Source organism: Tachysurus vachellii, chromosome 4, assembly GCF_030014155.1.
Source record: "Tachysurus vachellii isolate PV-2020 chromosome 4, HZAU_Pvac_v1, whole genome shotgun sequence".
In the NCBI taxonomy this organism is placed as follows: Eukaryota; Metazoa; Chordata; class Actinopteri; order Siluriformes; family Bagridae; genus Tachysurus; species Tachysurus vachellii.
In genome coordinates, this window is record NC_083463.1 from 3,970,672 (window position 1) to 3,990,671 (window position 20,000).

Here is a 20,000-nt window from a genome sequence, read left to right on the forward strand (position 1 = left end):
ACAGTCCTTTGACTCAAAGTGTTATGGTTTTTTTTGACTCTTTATGTGGAAAAATACTCAAAACTACAGATACAGAGTTTAGTGTGTATTTGTAGATGACCTGAAAGATTAATCTATAACATGATGAGACTTGAGAGAGTTCACTATGTGGAATGGGTTATTGAGACTTTACCTAAGGCACTACCCAGAATAAACTTCAAGGTTTGGTCTGAGAGCATCAGGTAGATTATGGTGACAGAGTCTAGTGCACTACAGAGACTGAGACTAGTATAGTACAAAGTGTGTATTGCACTACAGAGACTGAGACTAGTTTTTTAGTGTCTAGTGCACTACAGAGTCTGAGACTAGTTTAATATGAAGTGTGTAGTGCACTACAGAGACTGAGACTAGTTTAATATGAAGTGTGTAGTGCACTACAGAAACTGAGACTAGTTTAATATGAAGTGTGTAGTGCACTACAGAAACTGAGACTAGTTTAATATGAAGTGTGTAGTGCACTACAGAGACTGAGACTAGTTTTTTAGTGTCTAGTGCACTACAGAGACTGAGACTAGTTTAATATGAAGTGTGTAGTGCACTACAGAGACTGAGACTAGTTTTTTAGTGTCTAGTGCACTACAGAGACTGAGACTAGTTTAATATGAAGTGTGTAGTGCACTACAGAGTCTGAGACTAGTTTTTTAGTGTCTAGTGCACTACCTAGGATTAAACTAATCTATGACGTGTGCAGTGCTCTAATCTACTATGCATTGTCTAAGGCACTGGATTGTCATCACCTGCTGTGAGACACTAAAGCTTCTTTTTGATAACTGCATATAAATAATTACAATGCGCTCAAAACCACTGAAACCTTCTTCATTGTTATTCAAAATGTGGGGGAAATTACTATGAGCATTTAGTGAAAGAAATTCTTGACTGAAATCGAACTTCCTGCATGTTGTAGGGTGACAGCGGACATCAAGGGCTCCCAGGGCTTCCTGGCTCTGAGGTCGGTTTCCATTTTGTTCTTTATTTTAATTGATGTTCATCACTGTATGTAACACCGTGGATAATTATTTGTGGTCACTGTGCTTCAGGGCAAACCAGGAAGTAAAGGAGACAAGGTAAGAATCATGGTGGTCACTCCGAATGTTTCTAACTTCAATTATTCTTGTGAATAAATAATGGTGATATTCTCTCCCTGGTGGTCATCTGATGTTTAGCAAAACTCCTGGCCTTCTTTTTTTTTGCCAGGGAGACAGAGGTGAATGCGGTGTCCCTGGTGTCAAAGGAGACAGAGTGAGTCTGTGACTCAGACACACCCACACACCCACACACCCACACACACACACATGCCGTCCCTTTGGTATTTCTAAGAGTTTTGTGATTGCTGTGGCCAAAAATGTTTGATTTTCCTGTGGCTTTTACAAATTTGAGAATCACAGAATTTGAGTCATTTTGTGTTAATTTCTCTGATCGCAAAAACATGAAATCCTGGAGGGACTGACTGAGCATCTGCTGACCCTCTACTAGACATCTCTTAGTTTGATGTTGATGCAGATCTTCTGGGTGATTTGTTCCTCACAGGGTCCTGAGGGTCCGGTGGGCATCAGTGGAAACAGAGGAGTGCAGGTTTGTTGTTTAGATGTTTTTATTCAGTTTGTTCTCATTTAGTTTCTTTTGGTTCAAATATGAGTAAATAATAAAAAAAAACCCAGTGTTGTACTGTTATTAGAAAATAATCACTGTGTGATGATGAATCATCATAGCCTTGGGTAGAATCCATATGTGGGGCTTTATTAAAGAGTTTAAAAGTACTGGCAAACAATCCACAAACAGTAGCAATCTCATGGTACAAAAAACAGGCAGAAAGATAACAGAAACCAGAAAAGCAGTCTGTGTGGTAAACAAATATAAGGGGAGAAAGAAACTCGCATTAGTAAAAACACGGAAACAAGTCAAACACAAACATAGCAAACAATAAACAGAAGGGATCAGAAGTGCAGGGAGAAACTAACAATACTTCACAATGCTAATAGTGTGAGCCTGGCTTTTAAAGACTTGTTAAACAGTGACAGGAGGTCCTTCACCACTCTGAAGTTTTTTATTCATATAACATCCTTCTAGATTACTAGATAATCTCCTCACAGAAACCGTCATGCATGTCTAAAAAAGTCTTAAATAACCACCATGTTTCAGCTATGACCAGATGAAGAATTAGAAATACCTCATGACAGCATAACAGGCATTTTGACTGAAGTGTGTATGTGTGTTCTTATGTATTTATGTTTTATATTTAACTTAGGGTTTGCCTGGACCTAACGGTGACCCTGGACCCCAAGGACCACCCGGACACAAAGTAAGTCAGTCTATAAAGTACACTTGTCAGTATATATATATATTACACTAGTCTTAGTCTATATAGTGCACTAGCCTCAGTCTATATACAGTAGTGCATTAGTCTCAGTCTCAGCCTAAATAGTGCATTAGTCTCAGTGTATATAATGCATTAGTCTCAGCCTATATGGTACACTAGTCTCAGTCTATATAGTGCACTAGTTTCAGTTTATATATTACACTTGCCTTAGTCTATATAGTGCACTAGTCTCAGTCTCAGTCTACATATTGTACTAGCCTAAGTCTATATATTTTATATCTCAGAATATTTTCCATGGTGCAATAGGCGCGTAGTGTGTAAGGCTCAATGCGAGCAGCAGAACAAAGCTAGTCTTCCATATGAATAGAATGATCTAACCTATTGTGCTATATTGACACTAGTGCACTGAATAGACTATGAGTATTGAGCCAGTTGCACTGTGTAGATTATAATGCCTGAGACTGGTGAGCTATGCAGACTACATGTAGTGCATTATATACAGAGTAAGATTGTCAGGTCACCTACATAGTGCCTCAAGTTGAGGCTAGTTCACTATGTAGACCAAGGAGTATTCATTACTGCAACTGAAATAGTGCACTGTTTTTAGAGAGACTGAACCTAGTGCACTACTGTTGAACGAACCTACTAAACTATACAGACTAAAATAGTGCACTATGGATATTAAGCGTAGTGCAGTTTGGAGTTTGTGCCTAGCGCACTATGTAGAGCACTGCTAATGTTTAGTCCCATTTGACCTTTGTACACTACAGTACATCTAGTGAGTGTAGAGCATTCTGCAGACCGAGCCTATTCGATTGCACTACACTGACTGAGTAGTGTACACTGATCAGTAATCTGTTAGGTGATTCAGAGATAAGTGAAGATTTCAGCAGATGTTTCTGTCAAATTGACACATAAACACTCTCTAAGTGATATTACACAACCTCCAGGAGAAATTCTGCTTGTTATATTAGTGTTTGACGTTGATATGTACCCTCCAGCGCTGCACAAATCCACTGCAAGTCCAGCAGCTGCCAACAGAATATTCTCTGAATCACTTGACTGGTTGTAAACAGTGTTTGCTTGCAATAGCAGTCAAAAGTTAGTACGCCTCTGTTTATACTATATAAATCAGCATAATACAGCATTTTACAGTAAGAAAATTATTAAACATTATTTATTAATGTTGCTATTTGTTAAGGTCTCAAACTCACTTAACCTGTCTAAAATTATATGGCTTTTCAGAAAGAGTACACTACATAGATTTAGCCATATATAATGCCCTTAAACAAGTTAAGCTAGTGCAAAACTGTATATAAACTGAGCCTAGTGCACTAACACTGCACCTTGTGCACTAGATATTTTGAGCCTGGTATTAGTGATAAAGCAAGGATCAGTAATCAGTAATGTCTCTTAGTAAAACCCAGCAAAGATAAAACGTGTGTGTGTGTGTGTGTGTGTGTGTGTGTGTGTGTGTGTGTGTGTGCCTGTGTGTGTGTTCAGGGGGAGAGGGGCTTTCCTGGACCACCTGGTCTTATGGGTGAAACTGGAATAGGTATTGCTGGACCAAAGGTAAGGTATTGTCAAAACAAAAGTGTAGTTGGACTCTCCCTAACAACCCTTTAGATGCTCCTGGTAGTTTTACCCAGTAGTTACACCTGTACTCACAATGTGTTCACTTTGTGTAGCTCCTCCCTGTAGTTGCACCATGTATTCATAACATGTAGTTGATCCCTATAATCACACCCCGTAGTCCCTCATATCCTTTAATCTAAGTGTGCATCTGGGCCTGTCTGAACACCCGGTAATCATATCCTGTAGCTGCACCTGGTAGTTGTACCATTAAGTTGCTATATAAGCGTGCTTTAGTCGCTCCCCAAAGTTTATTACTGCAGTCACACTTTTTGCACCCTGTACACTGAACCCTATAGTTGTACCCTGTAGCTGAACCCTATCGCTGCACTCTGTAGCTGAACCCTATAGTTGTACCCTGTAGCTGAACCCTATCGCTGCACTCTGTAGCTGAACCCTATAGTTGTACCCTGTAGCTGAACCCTATAGTTGTACCCTGTAGCTGAACCCTATCGCTGCACCTTGTAGCTGAACCCTGTAGCTGAACCCTATAGTTGTACCCTGTAGCTGAACCCTATCGCTGCACCTTGTAGCTGATCCCTGTAGCTGAACCCTATAGTTGTACCCTGTAGCTGAACCCTATACAGTAGTTGTACCCTGTAGCTGAACCCTATCGCTGCACCTTGTAGCTGATCCCTGTAGCTGAACCCTATAGTTGTACCCTGTAGCTGAACCCTATCGCTGCACCCTGTAGCTGAACCCTGTAGCTGAACCCTATAGTTGTACCCTGTAGCTGAACCCTATACAGTAGTTGTACCCTGTAGCTGAACCCTATAGTTGTACCCTGTAGCTGAACCCTATCGCTGCACCTTGTAGCTGAACCCTATAGTCAAACAACGGAGACCCCACCTTTAAAAGGAAAACATTAATGTGCATGTAAACCTTAATAAAAATATTTTCCTGGATGTTATTAGAATTATATACATCTTTGCAGCCTGTGGACAGTGTTGCAATGATGTACAATTATAAATGTCAGAACCTAGTGTATACTGAGTGGTGTGCGTGTGTGTGTGCGTGTGTGTGTTTGTGTGTGTAGGGTGAGATGGGACTTCAGGGCAGAGCTGGACCTCCCGGACCACAAGGACTTGGAGAACCTGGCCTACCAGTAAACACACACTCTACTATGGTTTGCTTGTTTGACTGGATATTTATTTCATGAATAGACATTTTTTACACGTGTGTGTGTGTAGGGGCCTCAGGGGCCACAAGGAGTGCAGGGAGATAAAGGACCTCCAGGAGAGGGATTTCCTGGGCCAAAGGTACAAATATTATGTCAAAATTTCTGTGAGGAACGTTAGGTGTTTTCAGCATCAGCTTATACAGCACACAGCTTAGCACCAAGGCATAACTGTGCTTTTGAGCAGAAGAAAATTTCACCACATCAACAATAATCATTAAGATTTTGGTTTTAGTTCCATATCCTGTTAACAATCACAAAAAAGAGAAAGAGGCGTGATTACAGACTTGTCTGAGACGATGTCTGACATGAAACATTATAGTCCTTATTCATTTTCACAGGGAGAGAGAGGAACAGAGGGTCCGAGGGGTCCGAGAGGACAAGCTGGACCTGGAATTAAAGGAAACAAGGTAACATGAAAAAAACTTAAGACATTTGCTCAGATCACATTTGTAAGAATTTAGCACTGTAAATCGCTTCTACTAGTTACCATAGAAACAAGGTTTTTAACCTTCAAAAGTTGAAATATGCGAATAAATAATTTCATTGTGCTGTAATGTATATGTGAGAAATAAAGGCATCTATCTATATAGTGTTTGCTTTGTCATGGCCAGTGAAGGTGAGATCTAAATCAAGTAGGCCAGGACTTAGCGTTTAGATTTTAGAGCCCTAGACTGAAAGTGTGCACAAATTTGAGTTAGTCTTGTTTGTTGCCCAACACGATAATCTCTGTTTTGTCCTCATTGAATAGAAGAATAGAATTTTTACCTCAACCAGTTATTTATGTTTTATGGACACTGATACAGTTTAGAGTGAGTCTCTGTGATCAGCATGTGTGTTGTCTTGTTGGATTGCACTTAATGAGAGCAAATCGTTTTAAAAATAATAGCATCTCAAGAACTGAACCCTGAGGGAAGCATACAGTGTCATTGCATACAATTTTTCCCAAGACATTTTAGTTCATTTTTCTCATTGCATACAAGATTTTTTTCATCCCGTTGAGTGTCCAATGCAGCACTCAACAGGCAGATTTTGGGCCAAGGCACATTGTGTTAATTAAAAGTGACGTGACATACGGCTAAGTACTCAGAATTTGTTCTCTGCATTTAACCCATCCAAAGTGCACACACACAACAGTGAACACACACAACAGTGAACGCACACACAGCAGTGAACACACACACACACCATGAACACACACACACACACCATGAACACACACATGGAGCAGTGGGCAGCCATTTATGCTGCGGCACCCAGGGAGCAGTTGGGGGGGTTCGGTGCCTTGCTCAAGGGCACCTCAGTCGTGGCCGGCCCGAGACTAATGGTTAGGAGTCAAACTCTCTAACCATTAGGCCACGACTTCCCCCCAAGACATCAAAACACACATTTAGCCAAATCTCTCTTTCTTTCACGTGTGGAAAGTGAGTACAGCTCCCATAGAAAGTCATTACGAGAAGAATCGCGTCCTTGTGATTTCACCAAATCAATTTCTTTTCCACAATAAATTTCGTTCCTTCATTGTTTAACCCAATTCCCAGTTAAAGTTGCACCAAATGATGAACCATATATTCACAGCAGATTTTAGAGCTGAAGGCACCGGTCTATCAGGTCTACACAGATGAAAATCATTTTCTTTGCCAGTCTCTTGCTGGGTGTATCACATAACAAGTTATGGCACGTCTAACCATCTAACCTGCGGCGACAACAACATGCAGTCTGTACAGCGGGATTTTTGCTCTGATGCTCATGAAGAGATGATTCCTCATAAATGAAAATGCTGCATGTAAGGAGGAATTAAAGGACATACTATAACAGACACAAAGGCAGGTTTTTCAGTTTAGCAAACACTATGTCAAAGGTACAGAATTGTCTGGTCAAACTCAAGGTCAAAAATTCAGTAAATCACCAAACAATGTAAATCAGTCAAGGCAGGAAGAAACGTCTAGAAGAAAATGTCTATTATAATGAGTTCTAAAGGCTGACTAAGCGCAGGTATTGTGTGTGTACCAGTGTGTTGGGGTTGTGGTCCATGGCAGCCATGACTATAGGATGCAGTGTTTGCTGGGAAATTGAGAAAATTGGAATTACATTACAAGGGGATTGTACTGGGATTGGCAACCGGATGTCTCATTGATGTCAAAAAATGTGTGTTTTAGGGTGATTACGGATCTCCTGGGTTACCTGGACCGAACGGGCTTCCTGGATTAGGTGTACAAGGAGAAAAGGTGATGAAAGTAAAACAATGATCTGTGTACAATACATATGTTTTCCCACTTCTACACACTGTATGTGCGTAATTTCACTATGAATAAAGCCTAGTGTAGTCACATCACTCGGTAATGCTTAGCTTTATATACTACAGCGACAAGAAGTATTGCAGTACATTCATTCATTCATTCATTCATTCATCTTCTACTGCTTATCCGAACTACCTCGGGTCACGGGGAGCCTGTGCCTATCTCAGGTGTCATCGGGCATCAAGGCAGGATACACCCTGGATGGAGTGCCAACCCATCACAGGGCACACACACACTCATTCACTCACGCAATCACACACTACGGACAATTTTCCAGAGATGCCAATCAACCTACCATGCATGTCTTTGGACCGGGGGAGGAAACCGGAGTACCCGGAGGAAACCCCCGAGGCACAGGAAGAACATGCAAACTCCACACACACAAGGCGGAGGCGGGAATCGAACCCCCAACCCTGGAGGTGTGAGGCAAACGTGATATTGTGGACAGATAAAACACATGCCTAGAATGATGATGATGATGCACAGAAAAATTTGCATTTTTTTATTAATGGACATTTGACACATTCTTGATACCTCTATTGCACAAAGGTGATGCTTATGTATAATTAACTAGTGGACCTCTTTAAATGGGTGGATTTAGGGAGCTGAGGGACCACGTGGACCCCCAGGATTCAGAGGCCCACCAGGAGAAGGTCTTCCAGGACCAAAGGTAGGAAAATCCCATGAATAAGAAAGCGCCATTCCAAATAGTACAACACAGGAAGTTATCTGAAGACAAAATAAATCCAAACACTATGAAGATTTAATAAATCTAAAGAGTTAACGTGTGTGTTTTGTTCACAGGGTGATCAGGGATTACCAGGAGAGGTTGGAGTACCAGGACTGAGTGGAGTGGGAGAACCAGGACCAAAGGTTAGGCATGAAGTTTCATCGTTATTCCATCAAACATCACAGATACTTTATTCTAAACGTTAGAATGAAGAAGTAGATTTTAGAACCTGATTTTCTCAACTGTGATGATGTTTCTCTCTTCTGCAGGGTGAACCCGGGGCTCCGGGGCTGTCAGGGTTACCTGGGTTACCTGGAGAGGACGGCGCTCCTGGACAAAAGGTAGTAGTCCTAGACGAAATGTCCATATCTGTAAGCGTGTATGCACGTATGTATGTATGTATGTATGTATGTATGTATGTATGTATGTATGTATGTATGTATGTATGTATAACTCCAAGGGATCTCTTGCCTTTATATAAGAGGGTTGAGTTCAAAGTTTTATGTCAAAAGCATCTGTTTTTAGCATCATCCCCTTTCTAGCAAGATTTAAAGATTTTACAGTATTTTGGCAAATGCCCTCTTGATGAGTTTCGTATACAGCAGTGTGTTTGTGTGTGTGTGTGTGTGTGTGTGTGTGTGTGTGTGTGTGTGTGTGTGTTTATGTGGGTGTGAAATTCGAAGTCAAAATTGTATTATTAATCAAATACACATCCATATACAGTATGACATGTATTGAAATGTATGTGTGTGTGTGTGTGTGTGTGTGTGTGTGTGTGTGTTAGGGGGAGCCTGGTGTTCCAGGTTCGAGAGGGCCAGAGGGAACAGCAGGTGTAGGGACACAAGGAGAAAAGGTAAACACTCCTCTTATTTGTTTTAGTTTAACAGTCAGTCTGTTCTCTTTAAATCAGTGTGTGTTGTACTTCTGGACAGGGAGATCAGGGCCAAAGAGGAGTCCGTGGATTAGCAGGACCTCCGGGAATCACCGGACCATCAGGACCAAAGGTGAGCATTAAAGAAAATCATTAAATTGCTTTGGAAAAAAATTTACATGTCACACATAAATTTTAAATCATTGACAGTGACACGGGGGGGTCACGGTGGCTTAGTGGTTAGCACGTTCGCCTCACACCTCCAGGGTCGGGGTTCGATTCCCGCCTCCACCTTGTGTGTGTGGAGTTTGCATGTTCTCCCCGTGCCTCGGGGGTTTCCTCCGGGTACTCCGGTTTCCTCCCCCGGTCCAAAGACATGCATGGTAGGTTGATTGGCATCTCTGGAAAATTGTCCCTAGTGTGTGATTGTGTGAGTGAATGAGAGTGTGTGTGTGTGCGTCCTGCAATGGGTTGGCACTCCGTCCAGGGTGTATCCTGCCTTGATGCCCGATGACACCTGAGATAGGCACAGGCTCCCCGTGACCCGAGGTAGTTCGGATAAGCGGTAGAATATGAATGAATGAATGAATGAATGACAGTGACACCAGTGGAGAGTCTTCTGCTTTAAATAACATGCTGTTTTTTTCCTCCTCTAGGGTGAACCTGGAGCACCAGGACGTCTCGGCTTACCAGGACCTTCGGGACGTACAGTAACTGGAGCAAAGGTACAACTGACGAGTCAAGCTTCATATGATACATGCTCTGATATGAGTACACTCTATTACAGACAGGTTCTAATGGTGTTACAGGGTGACGCAGGTCCACCAGGTCCTCCAGGGCCACTTGGGGAAACAGGATATGGACTTCCTGGACCAAAGGTATGACATTATGATAGATGAATAGAAATGAAGCATTTTAGGGATCGATAGATTCATAAGAGAAAAGAATACAGAGATGAATTGGGAATAAATCTAAAATAGGACAGGAATCAGAGTCATTAGAGACAAGAAGAAGAGAACTGATGAAGGAGGTCAGTCTGTAAACAATCCAATATTATACCCCCACCAACCCCCCTTGAAAAAAAGAGAAATCTGAGCAAAATCAGAAAGCACGCATGGTTTAGAGTGAGCCAATGACAAGAGCATTAAAATAGTGAATAAATAAAGAAGGATCATGACACTCAGGTGACCTGAATATGACAGTGTTCAGGCCATTTTCAGAGATGACTCATAATCCAATCTTATCTTCTTATAACGAAATAATAAACCAGAGAAAAATAGAAAGGAACATGATGAACATTACTGTGGGTCCTGTGAGACTTACAATACAGAGACTCCGTGACTCTGAGGTACTAAGGGGCTAATTTTTGTGTACATCAGATAAAACGTGGATTGCCAACAATATTCATGTTCATGGGAAGCAAGCAGCTTGTGAACAAATTTTACGTTGTTATTTCATTCCCAAAAGTCAAATATATGAAATAAGATATGTATATACTGTATGTATATGAAAAACAGTGTGATGTCACAATACAGAAAAATATTCGAATTATTTGGACGTATTTACATATAACATAATGATTGTTGTGGGGGCACGTTGACGTTTGCCTCACACCTCCAGGGTTGGGGGTTCGATTCCCACCTCCGCCTTGTGTGTGTGGAGTTTACATGTTCTCCTCGTGCCTCGGGGGTTTCCTCCGGGTACTCCGGTTTCCTCCCCCGGTCCAAAGACATGCATGGTAGGTTGATTGGCATCTCTGGAAAATTGTCCGTAGTGTGTGATCGCGTGAGTGAATGAGAGTGTGTGTGTGCCCTGTGATGGGTTGGCACTCCGTCCAGGGTGTATCCTGCCTTGATGCCCGATGACGCCTGAGATAGGCACAGGCTGCCCATGACCCGAGATAGTTTGAATAAGCGGTAGAAAATGAATGAATAATGATTGTTGTGATTTTGGCTTCAGATGTCAGAGAACGGGATGTTCTGGGCTAAAAATTCAGACCCAAGTGCAGCGTAACATAAAAGGGGGTCTATTAGTGGGAAAAAACAAAATGCAAGAAACACTTGGAAACCAGAAACAGGCTGACTACAGGTAAAGGCTGAGACCTGACTACTGACCCAAGAGACTTGACAACTGAACAGATTGAATTTCCCATTAAACTTCAGCCATATTTCATATTAAAAAAAACAAAAAACACAAAGCAAAAAAAAAAACTGATGATTTTCCTGTTATGGATAGTGCTCAAATTTTCCAACACTTATCCTGTATCATCTAAACCTGTAGGAGTTTCACAAACACACACATATATATATATATATATATATATATATATATATATATATATATATATATATATATATATATAGAACAGTGCAAATTATTTCTTTTCATATTCCTTCAAACTTTGGAGTTTGAGATCAGAGTGTAGGGTCATCCATGATGTAGCACCACTAGAGCAGTAAGGGTTAAGGGCCTTGCTCGAGAGCCCATCAGGTACAGCTAGGCACTGAGTGCAATTACATTTAGATTAAAAGCAATATTCAGTAGAAAGCAGCTCTGGGGCTTGAACCTCAATAATCCAATCAACAAACCAACCTCCAAGCCTTAACCACATGCCAGCAGTGGGACATTCTGGATGCTCTAGCTTGGCAAATACTTTCAAAGGGCAAATTATAAGATGTTGAATAACAGGGTAAAGTTTAAAACATGGAATTTACACAGGTAGTTTGGATAAGCGGTAGAAAATGAATGAATAATGATTGTTGTGATTTTGGAGGAAGCTGGCAAGACTTCATGCTCACTGTTTAACTGGTTTGTCTAAAATCAGGAAGTGTTTAATTTGTAATTCAGGAAAGCGTGACCTCTGCTGGCATGAACAGGTAATGTCCAGAGGTGCAACATTCTGGATAAATGCTTTACTGGTCAGCACTGGGTGGCACGGTGGCTTAGTGGTTAGCACGTTCGCCTCACACCTCCAGGGTTGGGGGTTTGATTCCCACCTCCACCTTGTGTGTGTGGAGTTTGCATGTTCTCCCCGTGCCTCGGGGGTTTCCTCTGGGTACTCCGTTTTCCTCCCCGGGTCCAAAGACATGCATGGTAGGTTGATTGGCATCTCTGGAAAATTGTCCGTAGTGTGTGATTGTGTGAGTGAATGAGTGTGTGTGTGCCCTGCGATGGGTTGGCACTCCGTCCAGTGTGTATCCTGCCTTGATGCCCGATGACGCCTGAGATAGGCACAGGCTCCCCGTGACCCGAGGTAGTTCGGATAAGCTGTAGAAGATGAGTGAGAGTGAGTGAGCGAGTGGTCAGCACTGAAATGCAGGTGAAGGTGTTTTAGCTCTAAGCTGCTTTCTATTAGATATTTTAATTCACCTGCATTTTAACATTTTAACCATAATCTAACAAAAAAAAAGACTAAATCTGTTTTGATTCTCAGGGCGATCGTGGAGAAGCAGGACTTCCTGGTCCATTTGGGCCAAAAGGAGATGGCTACCCTGGTCAACCGGTACACATTTTTACTTTCAAACTCTGTGGACTATTTATCATCGTGAAACAACTGGATTTCCTTCTTAAAAGGTTATCAGCAAGAGTTAATTTATTTTGACATTCATTACAGGGTCCTCCTGGGCTTCCCGGGCTTCCTGGAGAGCCTGGTCCAGAGGGCTTGGGTCTGCCAGGACCAAAGGTATCATCTTTCATGACAATAAAAGTGTGTGTGTTTAGAGAGTGGTTATATAAGTGTCTTTATATGTTATAGGGTGATATTGGGTTTAGAGGTTTGCCAGGGCCACAAGGACCACCAGGAGAAGGACTGCAAGGACCACCAGTAAGTGCCATTAACACACACCGTTAGTTTCATTTATTTCATTTATATTTAATTATATTTATTTCTCTTGTGTACTCCTGAAGCAGTCTCAGGTTTAATCAAGTTCTATGTTATTTCAACTTATATACCAATTTTAACCATTCATTCATGTAACTAGCATAAAATTTGTTGATTTGAGCTTTTACTGACAGTGTGAAATCAATCACATTCTCTGAGAGCTGGCGATTTACAGCAGCAATGCAACAACCCTACGTGGAGAGTAAAACATTTTAAGCAAAGTTTCTAGTCACCTCTCCTATATCAGCCTGTGAGACTCATGATTTAAGAAACTTTGCAATTCACATATATATATATAATATGGGGGCACGGTGGCTTAGTGGTTAGCACGTTCGCCTCACACCTCCAGGGTTGGGGGTTCGATTCCCACCTCCGCCTTGTGTGTGTGGAGTTTGCATGTTCTCCCCATGCCTCGGGGGTTTCCTCCAGGTACTCCGGTTTCCTCTCTGGTCCAAAAACATGCATGGTAGGTTGATTGGCATCTCTGGAAAATTGTCCGTAGTGTGTGATTGCGTGAGTGAATGAGAGAGTGTGTGTGTGCCCTGCGATGGGTTGGCACTCCGTCCAGGGTGTATCCTGCCTTGATGACTGATGACGCCTGAGATAGGCACAGGCTCCCCGTGACCCGAGGGAGTTCAGATAAGCAGTAGAAAATAAATGAATGAATGAATGAATGAATGAATGAATATATATATATGAGCTCAAATGTAAGTCAATCTGGATAAGGGCATCTGCGTTGGGCAGTATTAGTTTTGCCCAAATATTCAACAGCTAACAATTGGAGAGTATTTTTATGTTTTTGTGGCTCATAAATCATTGCAGCTAGCTATGTAATTGCAGCCATATTTAACTAGCTAGGCTTTAACCACTGAAACCACAGCAACTACCTGACTCAGTGTAATAATGCCTACTAAAGACCAGTGTATGGGGCAAATAATCAAAGCTGCTTTGTCTTTATCTTGGAAATCTGTAGGGTAACACAGGAAGGCCGGGACCACTTGGTCCACCAGGACCTCCAGGGCTGGGGATACAAGGGCCGAAGGTGACATACGCACAAGTACAAAATAACATGCATATGTACTGTATGTATATAGATAACATAACATGGTAGTGTAACTTGTTGATCCAGTACGAGTATAACAGGCACCACAGTGTAGTGTCAGGGATTTAAACGCCTCACTCACTACATCTCTCCAGCTAACACTCATACTGTGTTGATAACCTAATGCTTATTAATGCTAGTGGAGGCTTAACACACATTATGGATGAATGAAATGAGTATCTGACTGAACTGTGTGTAATGTGGTTCAGGGTGAGTTAGGAGCTCAGGGCTTGGTCGGACCAAGAGGACCACCTGGAGAGGGTCTTCCAGGGTCAAAGGTCAGTTTATGATTGTCACAAGTAGAAATTGTAAAAAGGGAGTTATTCAGTTTCAGAATGTGTCTGTGTTTCTTTCGTTTGTCTAGGGTGATCGTGGTGCTCAAGGGGATCGAGGCCAAAAAGGGGTCAAAGGTGACAATGGGGATCCTGGACCATCAGGCCAACCTGTGAGTCCACTGGCAATATAATGTATTATAAAATTGTTAGTGTTTTGGAGAATAGTATGTCAACTATCATGCTAATAGATTTAATCCTTAATTATCATGACTATATTATTTATTAATTGCTACAGGATGTGCACTCTCTCTCATAGATGTGTCTAATGTGTGTTGTGTTGCGATGCTCCTCCACTGTGCATTAATCTCATGATTGCAATTTCTTACATTTAAATCCATTCATGGTCCCAAACCCCACAATGCATTGCACCAATGTTGTAGAGACACCTGCATTATTAAATGTGGATGTTTCAGATTGCAGCATTTCTTTTTCAATAATGAATGAGCCAAAGAGGAAATGGTTATGTAACTTATGTAACCAAGTGTATTTGGTCAGCCAGTGAATGGGGTCAGCTGTGATTTATGGGGCAGGGAGCCCCCACCCTCCCTGCCCCAGGGGCACTGCATCACTGCTGACCCCATGCACCCCAACCTGAAAAGTTGGGATATCCAGTATGAGTGTATTGGCTGACCCAGCTTTTCAAGTTGGGGTGCATGGGGTCAGCCGTGATGCAGTGCCCTTGGGGCAGGGAGGCTGGGGGCCTTGCTTGGGGAGCCCCCTGCTGTTCCTCAGCCTACACTCAAAATCTGTGAAGATGATGTACACAAAGTCTTCAGACCTGTTCCAAGCAAACAGGTCAACATGGGACTGCACTACATCCTCCAACATATAGACGAACCAGGGACTTATGCAAGGATCCCATTTGTGGACTTCAGGTCTGCCTTCAACACCATCGTTCCAGGTACCCTCCTGAATAAACTGACACAGCTCTATGTACCCACATCAAGAGGTTGAGCATCTGGCTGCCTGGTGCAGTCACAACAACCTGGAGCTGAACATGCTCAAAACTGTGGAGAAACCCCTGCCCTCCCCCCACTCACCATCATGGACAGCACTGTGGCTGCAGTAGAATCATTCAAGTTCCTGGAAACCACCATCTCCCAGGAACTGAAGTGGGACACTCACATTGACTCCATTGTGAAAAGGTTGTACTAACGTTGTCAACTGAAAAAGTTCAACCTGCCACAGGCAAAGAGGACACAGTTTTACTCAGCTGTAATTGAGTAGGTTCTGTGCTCTATAACTCTATAACTGTTTGGTTTGGGTCAGCCAGCAAATCAGATTTAAGAAGACTGCAGTGCACTGTTAAAACAGCAGATCATTGGTGCTCACCTGCCCAACCTTCAGGACTTGTACAAATCTAGAGTGAAGAAATGGGCAGGTAACATCATTACAGTCCCCTCTCACGCTGGCCACAACCTGTTTGTACTTCCCCCTTCAGGAAGACGCTACAGATCTCTGAGCACTAGAACATCTAGGCAAAAAAATGATACGAGGGATTGTTATGTGTGTTTGTATTTCATTCTGTAATTCATTCTAGACCCCTAATTACTGCTTCTTTCTCAAGTACTATGTAAATATGTAAATCCTTACTATTTAAATGTTTACTGTTTTCATGCCGGTGGGCACGATGGCTTAGTGGTTAGCACGTTCGCCTCACACCTCCAGGGTTGGGGGTTCGATTCCCGCCTCCACCTTGTGTGTGTGGAGTTTGCATGTTCTCCCCGTGCATCGGGGGTTTCCTCTGGGTACTCCGGTTTCCTCCCCCGGTCAAAAGACATGTATGGTAGGTTGATTGGCATCTCTGGAAAATTGTCCCTAGTGTGTGATTGCGTGAGTGAATGAGAGTGTGTGTGCCCTGTGATGGGTTGGCACTCTGTCCAGGGTGTATCCTGCCTTGATGCCAGATGACACCTGAGATGACACTGAGGCACAGGCTCCCCGTGACCCGAGGTAGTTCGGATAAGCGGTAGAAAATGAGTGAGTGAATGAGTGAGTGTTTTCATGCCAGATATGTATACATGTATGTATGTATGTACCAAGAGCACCTTATAAACCACAACAAATTCCTTGTGTGTCTGCGTACACTTGGCAAATAAAGCTGATTCTGATCATATGCACTCCTTATTGGCTTTCGATGCCGCTTTTAGGCCTGATTGTAGAGTTTGTATGTAAAAAAAAATTATTTTGTCTTTCAGGGTCGACACGGAGTGAAAGGAGAGTCGGGTCTGACGGTAAGATTCACTCACAGCACGCTTTATGGTTTTATGACTGTAAATAACTTTGTAGAGGGTTCAAGATCTACAAAACCACTCATCTGCTTAATAGAAGCAGAAACACTAGATACATTGAGAAACTTTTATTTTACTATTAGAAACTATTTTATTGGACATTGTTAATAAAATGCTTTTTTATTAATGCCATTTTCCAGAGAGAAGACGTTATCAGAATGATACGAGAAATATGCGGTAAGATTCTGGTACCTTCTCCTCCTCTCTCATGTTGTATTGTTCTCAAATGTTTTGCACTAACTTTACAACACACAACTTTCAGGATGTGGGATTAAATGTAAGGAGCGTCCAATGGAGCTGGTGTTTGTGATTGACAGCTCAGAGAGTGTTGGCCCTGAGAACTTTGAGATCGTTAAGGACTTTGTGACAGCTCTGGTAGAGCGAGTGGGAAACGGTGCCACACGAGTTGGCCTTGTGCTCTACAGCCTAGAGGTTCGACTGGAGTTTGATCTCGCAAGATACGCCACGAAGCGTGACATCAAACATGCCATACGCACAATGACATACATGGGCGAGGGTACATACACAGGCACAGCTATCCGCAAAGCCACTCGTGAAGCCTTCCGCAACGCTCGTTCCGGGGTCGCCAAGGTGATTGTTGTCATCACAGATGGACAGACAGATGAGCGTGAATCTGTTAAGCTGGAAATCGCAGTGCGGGAGGCACACGCTGCCAACATTGAGATGTTCGCTCTGGGCATAGTGAATGCCAGTGATCCAGCACAAGCCGAGTTTCTCCGGGAGCTTGATCTCATCGCCTCAGACCCTGATAGTGAACATGTCTTTCAGATAGATGACTTTAATACCCTACCAGGTAAGATATGGTTTAATATCTCACAAACATTTAGTTGCATTTTACATAGTACTGGCAATTTCTCCATTCTGATAATCAAAATCACAACAATCATCATTCATTCATTTTCTACCGCTTATCCGAACTACCTCGGGTCACGGGGAGCCTGTGCCTATCTCAGGCGTCATCGGGCATCAAGGCAGGATACACCCTGTACGGAGTGCCAACCCATCACAGGGCACACACACACACTCTCATTCACTCACGCAATCACACACTACGGACAATTTTCCAGAGATGCCAATCAACCTACCATGCATGTCTTTGGACCGGGGGAGGAAACCGGAGTACCCGGAGGAAACCCCCGAGGCACAGGGAGAACATGCAAACTCCACACACACAAGGCGGAGGCGGGAATCGAACCCCCAACCGTGGGGGTGTGAGGCGAACATGCTCCACTAAGCATGTACATGCACCACTAAGCCACCGTGCCCCCTATCTGATATCCTGATATTTCCTAAATTAGAAAATTCAAATTTTTTTAATTATACAAAGCTACGTCTGTGAGTTTATGATGTCTAATCGAACTAATGTCAGACATTTTCATCTTCCTCTCTCAGCTCTGGAATCCAAACTGGTCAGTCAGTTCTGCGAGGATGAGAACGGCGGCATCTTCAACCGCATTAACGGCAATGGATACAATAACTATCACAACCGCAACAATGGCGTCCTGTATGAGTTTGATAACAATGGAAACCGTATCAACAATGGTGGATATGTTAACGGAAACAATGTAGACCCAACACACGTCAGGACACACTCTGGAACACACACTGGTACTTATACACACACTGAGACACACGCTGGTACTCACAGTGGGACACACACAGGAACTCACAGTGGGACACACACTGGTACTCACAGTGGGACACACGCTGGTACTCACAGTGGGACACACGCTGGTACTCACAGTGGGACACACGCTGGAACTCACAGTGGGACACACGCTGGTACTCACAGTGGGACACACGCTGGTACTCACAGTGGGACACACACTGGAACTCACAGTGGGACACACACTGGAACTCACAGTGGGACACACACTGGAACTCACAGTGGGACACACACTGGAACTCACAGTGGGACACACACTGGAACTCACAGTGGGACACACACTGGAACTCAAAGTGGGACACACACCAGAACTGAAAGTTGGGGACACACTGGTACCCACAATGAGACCCACACTGGAACTCACAGTGGGACGCACACTGTCTCAGTCAATCATGGAGGTGGAAGAGGTGATAGTCTTCCAGTACCTGTCACTCCAGGGGTGAGTGTCTTTTACATCTCTTTATCTGTTCAGATGATCATCAGATCTCATCAGTTGTGTTTCATTCATTCCTCAATGTTCTGATTCAACACTCAATAAGCTTTTAACATTTTTTCAAGATTTTCTTCATTTTTTTCTTTTACTCGTTTTCCATCTGCATTTCTGCCGTTGGGTGACAACTGGCTTAGACGGACATCCCAGAATTCTCTAGCTCCAGTCACAAATTCCAGCTTTTCTGAGGGGATCCCAGATGTCCCCAAGCCATCTGTGAGATATAATCTCTCCCCAGCTGGTCCTGGGTCAGCCCTGAGATCTCTGTTGAGTGTCTCATGCCTGATACAGTTTTTCTAGGTTTTATTTTAAGATGCCCAAACCACGTCAACTGGCCCTTGTGTACTGGGAGGAGCATTGGCTTTTACTCCAGCCAAGGTTCTCCGGGGTTGTCAAAAACCTTTGCAAGAAATCCTAAGGAGGAGCCTCTGCACTCATGACTATATCCTTTTGTGCTGTACACACAGCGTGTGATCGTAGGTTAGGTTAGGGATACAGACTGTCAGAGACCTTTGTCAACAAACCTACAGTATTTTAGATCAGTAAAACTGCAGTGACTGCAGCTTCTCAATCTTACATTCTGCTTTTAAATCACTTGTGAATAAGATCCCAAGATACTTCAACTCAGTATCTAAGTATCTCAGTATGCCAGGTGTAATGGCTTCCTTTTGAGTTTAGCCATTTCTGGTGGATTTCTACTCCGTTGTTGAAATGACGATTATTTATTCCAAAGAGTTCAATTCCAAGTCAAAAAGATACATCCAACTCCATATTGTGTATGTAGGTCAAAAAACTGTCTACCTTCCCACTTCCCCTTGCCACATTACTTCCTGTCTAATATGGCTACCTACAGGAAGTGCCAAGGCAGGTGCAACTCTTCCCATTCACCACAGGGGGAGCACAAAACACCATAAACAAGTGAACATGAACGTTGAGATAGTAGACATTAAATTTACAATATTAAATACATATTTGACGTTATGGCTCCTACACCAGGCTCTGAATGTCTTTAGGGCCACCTAAAATGAAGTTTGAAGAGCCTTTCTGGGTTGACCTGTGTAACTGATCTACTGTAATGCTACTTAGTGTATTAGCTTTTTCTCTATAATGCTTGTTTATAGTTAAATAATCTGTTTATCAAGAATTTAT

The 20,000-nt window shown here is 42.8% G+C and overlaps 1 protein-coding gene across 1 annotated transcript in view; it reads left to right on the forward strand.

Annotated features, from left to right (window-relative positions):
* col28a2b (collagen, type XXVIII, alpha 2b) overlaps positions 1 to 20,000 on the forward strand; it is a 39,746-nt gene that overhangs the window by 18,425 nt on the left and 1,321 nt on the right. Inside the window, exons 7-33 of the mRNA XM_060867244.1 lie at positions 944 to 988; positions 1,077 to 1,103; positions 1,234 to 1,278; positions 1,567 to 1,611; positions 2,285 to 2,338; positions 3,860 to 3,928; positions 5,025 to 5,093; positions 5,179 to 5,247; positions 5,507 to 5,575; positions 7,325 to 7,393; positions 8,067 to 8,135; positions 8,270 to 8,338; positions 8,465 to 8,536; positions 8,980 to 9,048; positions 9,128 to 9,199; positions 9,723 to 9,791; positions 9,876 to 9,944; positions 12,500 to 12,568; positions 12,680 to 12,748; positions 12,821 to 12,889; positions 13,920 to 13,988; positions 14,258 to 14,326; positions 14,413 to 14,493; positions 16,582 to 16,617; positions 16,815 to 16,851; positions 16,937 to 17,488; positions 18,088 to 18,800. Coding sequence (XP_060723227.1) covers positions 944 to 988; positions 1,077 to 1,103; positions 1,234 to 1,278; positions 1,567 to 1,611; positions 2,285 to 2,338; positions 3,860 to 3,928; positions 5,025 to 5,093; positions 5,179 to 5,247; positions 5,507 to 5,575; positions 7,325 to 7,393; positions 8,067 to 8,135; positions 8,270 to 8,338; positions 8,465 to 8,536; positions 8,980 to 9,048; positions 9,128 to 9,199; positions 9,723 to 9,791; positions 9,876 to 9,944; positions 12,500 to 12,568; positions 12,680 to 12,748; positions 12,821 to 12,889; positions 13,920 to 13,988; positions 14,258 to 14,326; positions 14,413 to 14,493; positions 16,582 to 16,617; positions 16,815 to 16,851; positions 16,937 to 17,488; positions 18,088 to 18,800 — 2,814 coding nt within the window. The remainder of the gene's footprint in view (positions 1 to 943; positions 989 to 1,076; positions 1,104 to 1,233; positions 1,279 to 1,566; positions 1,612 to 2,284; positions 2,339 to 3,859; positions 3,929 to 5,024; positions 5,094 to 5,178; positions 5,248 to 5,506; positions 5,576 to 7,324; positions 7,394 to 8,066; positions 8,136 to 8,269; positions 8,339 to 8,464; positions 8,537 to 8,979; positions 9,049 to 9,127; positions 9,200 to 9,722; positions 9,792 to 9,875; positions 9,945 to 12,499; positions 12,569 to 12,679; positions 12,749 to 12,820; positions 12,890 to 13,919; positions 13,989 to 14,257; positions 14,327 to 14,412; positions 14,494 to 16,581; positions 16,618 to 16,814; positions 16,852 to 16,936; positions 17,489 to 18,087; positions 18,801 to 20,000) is intronic.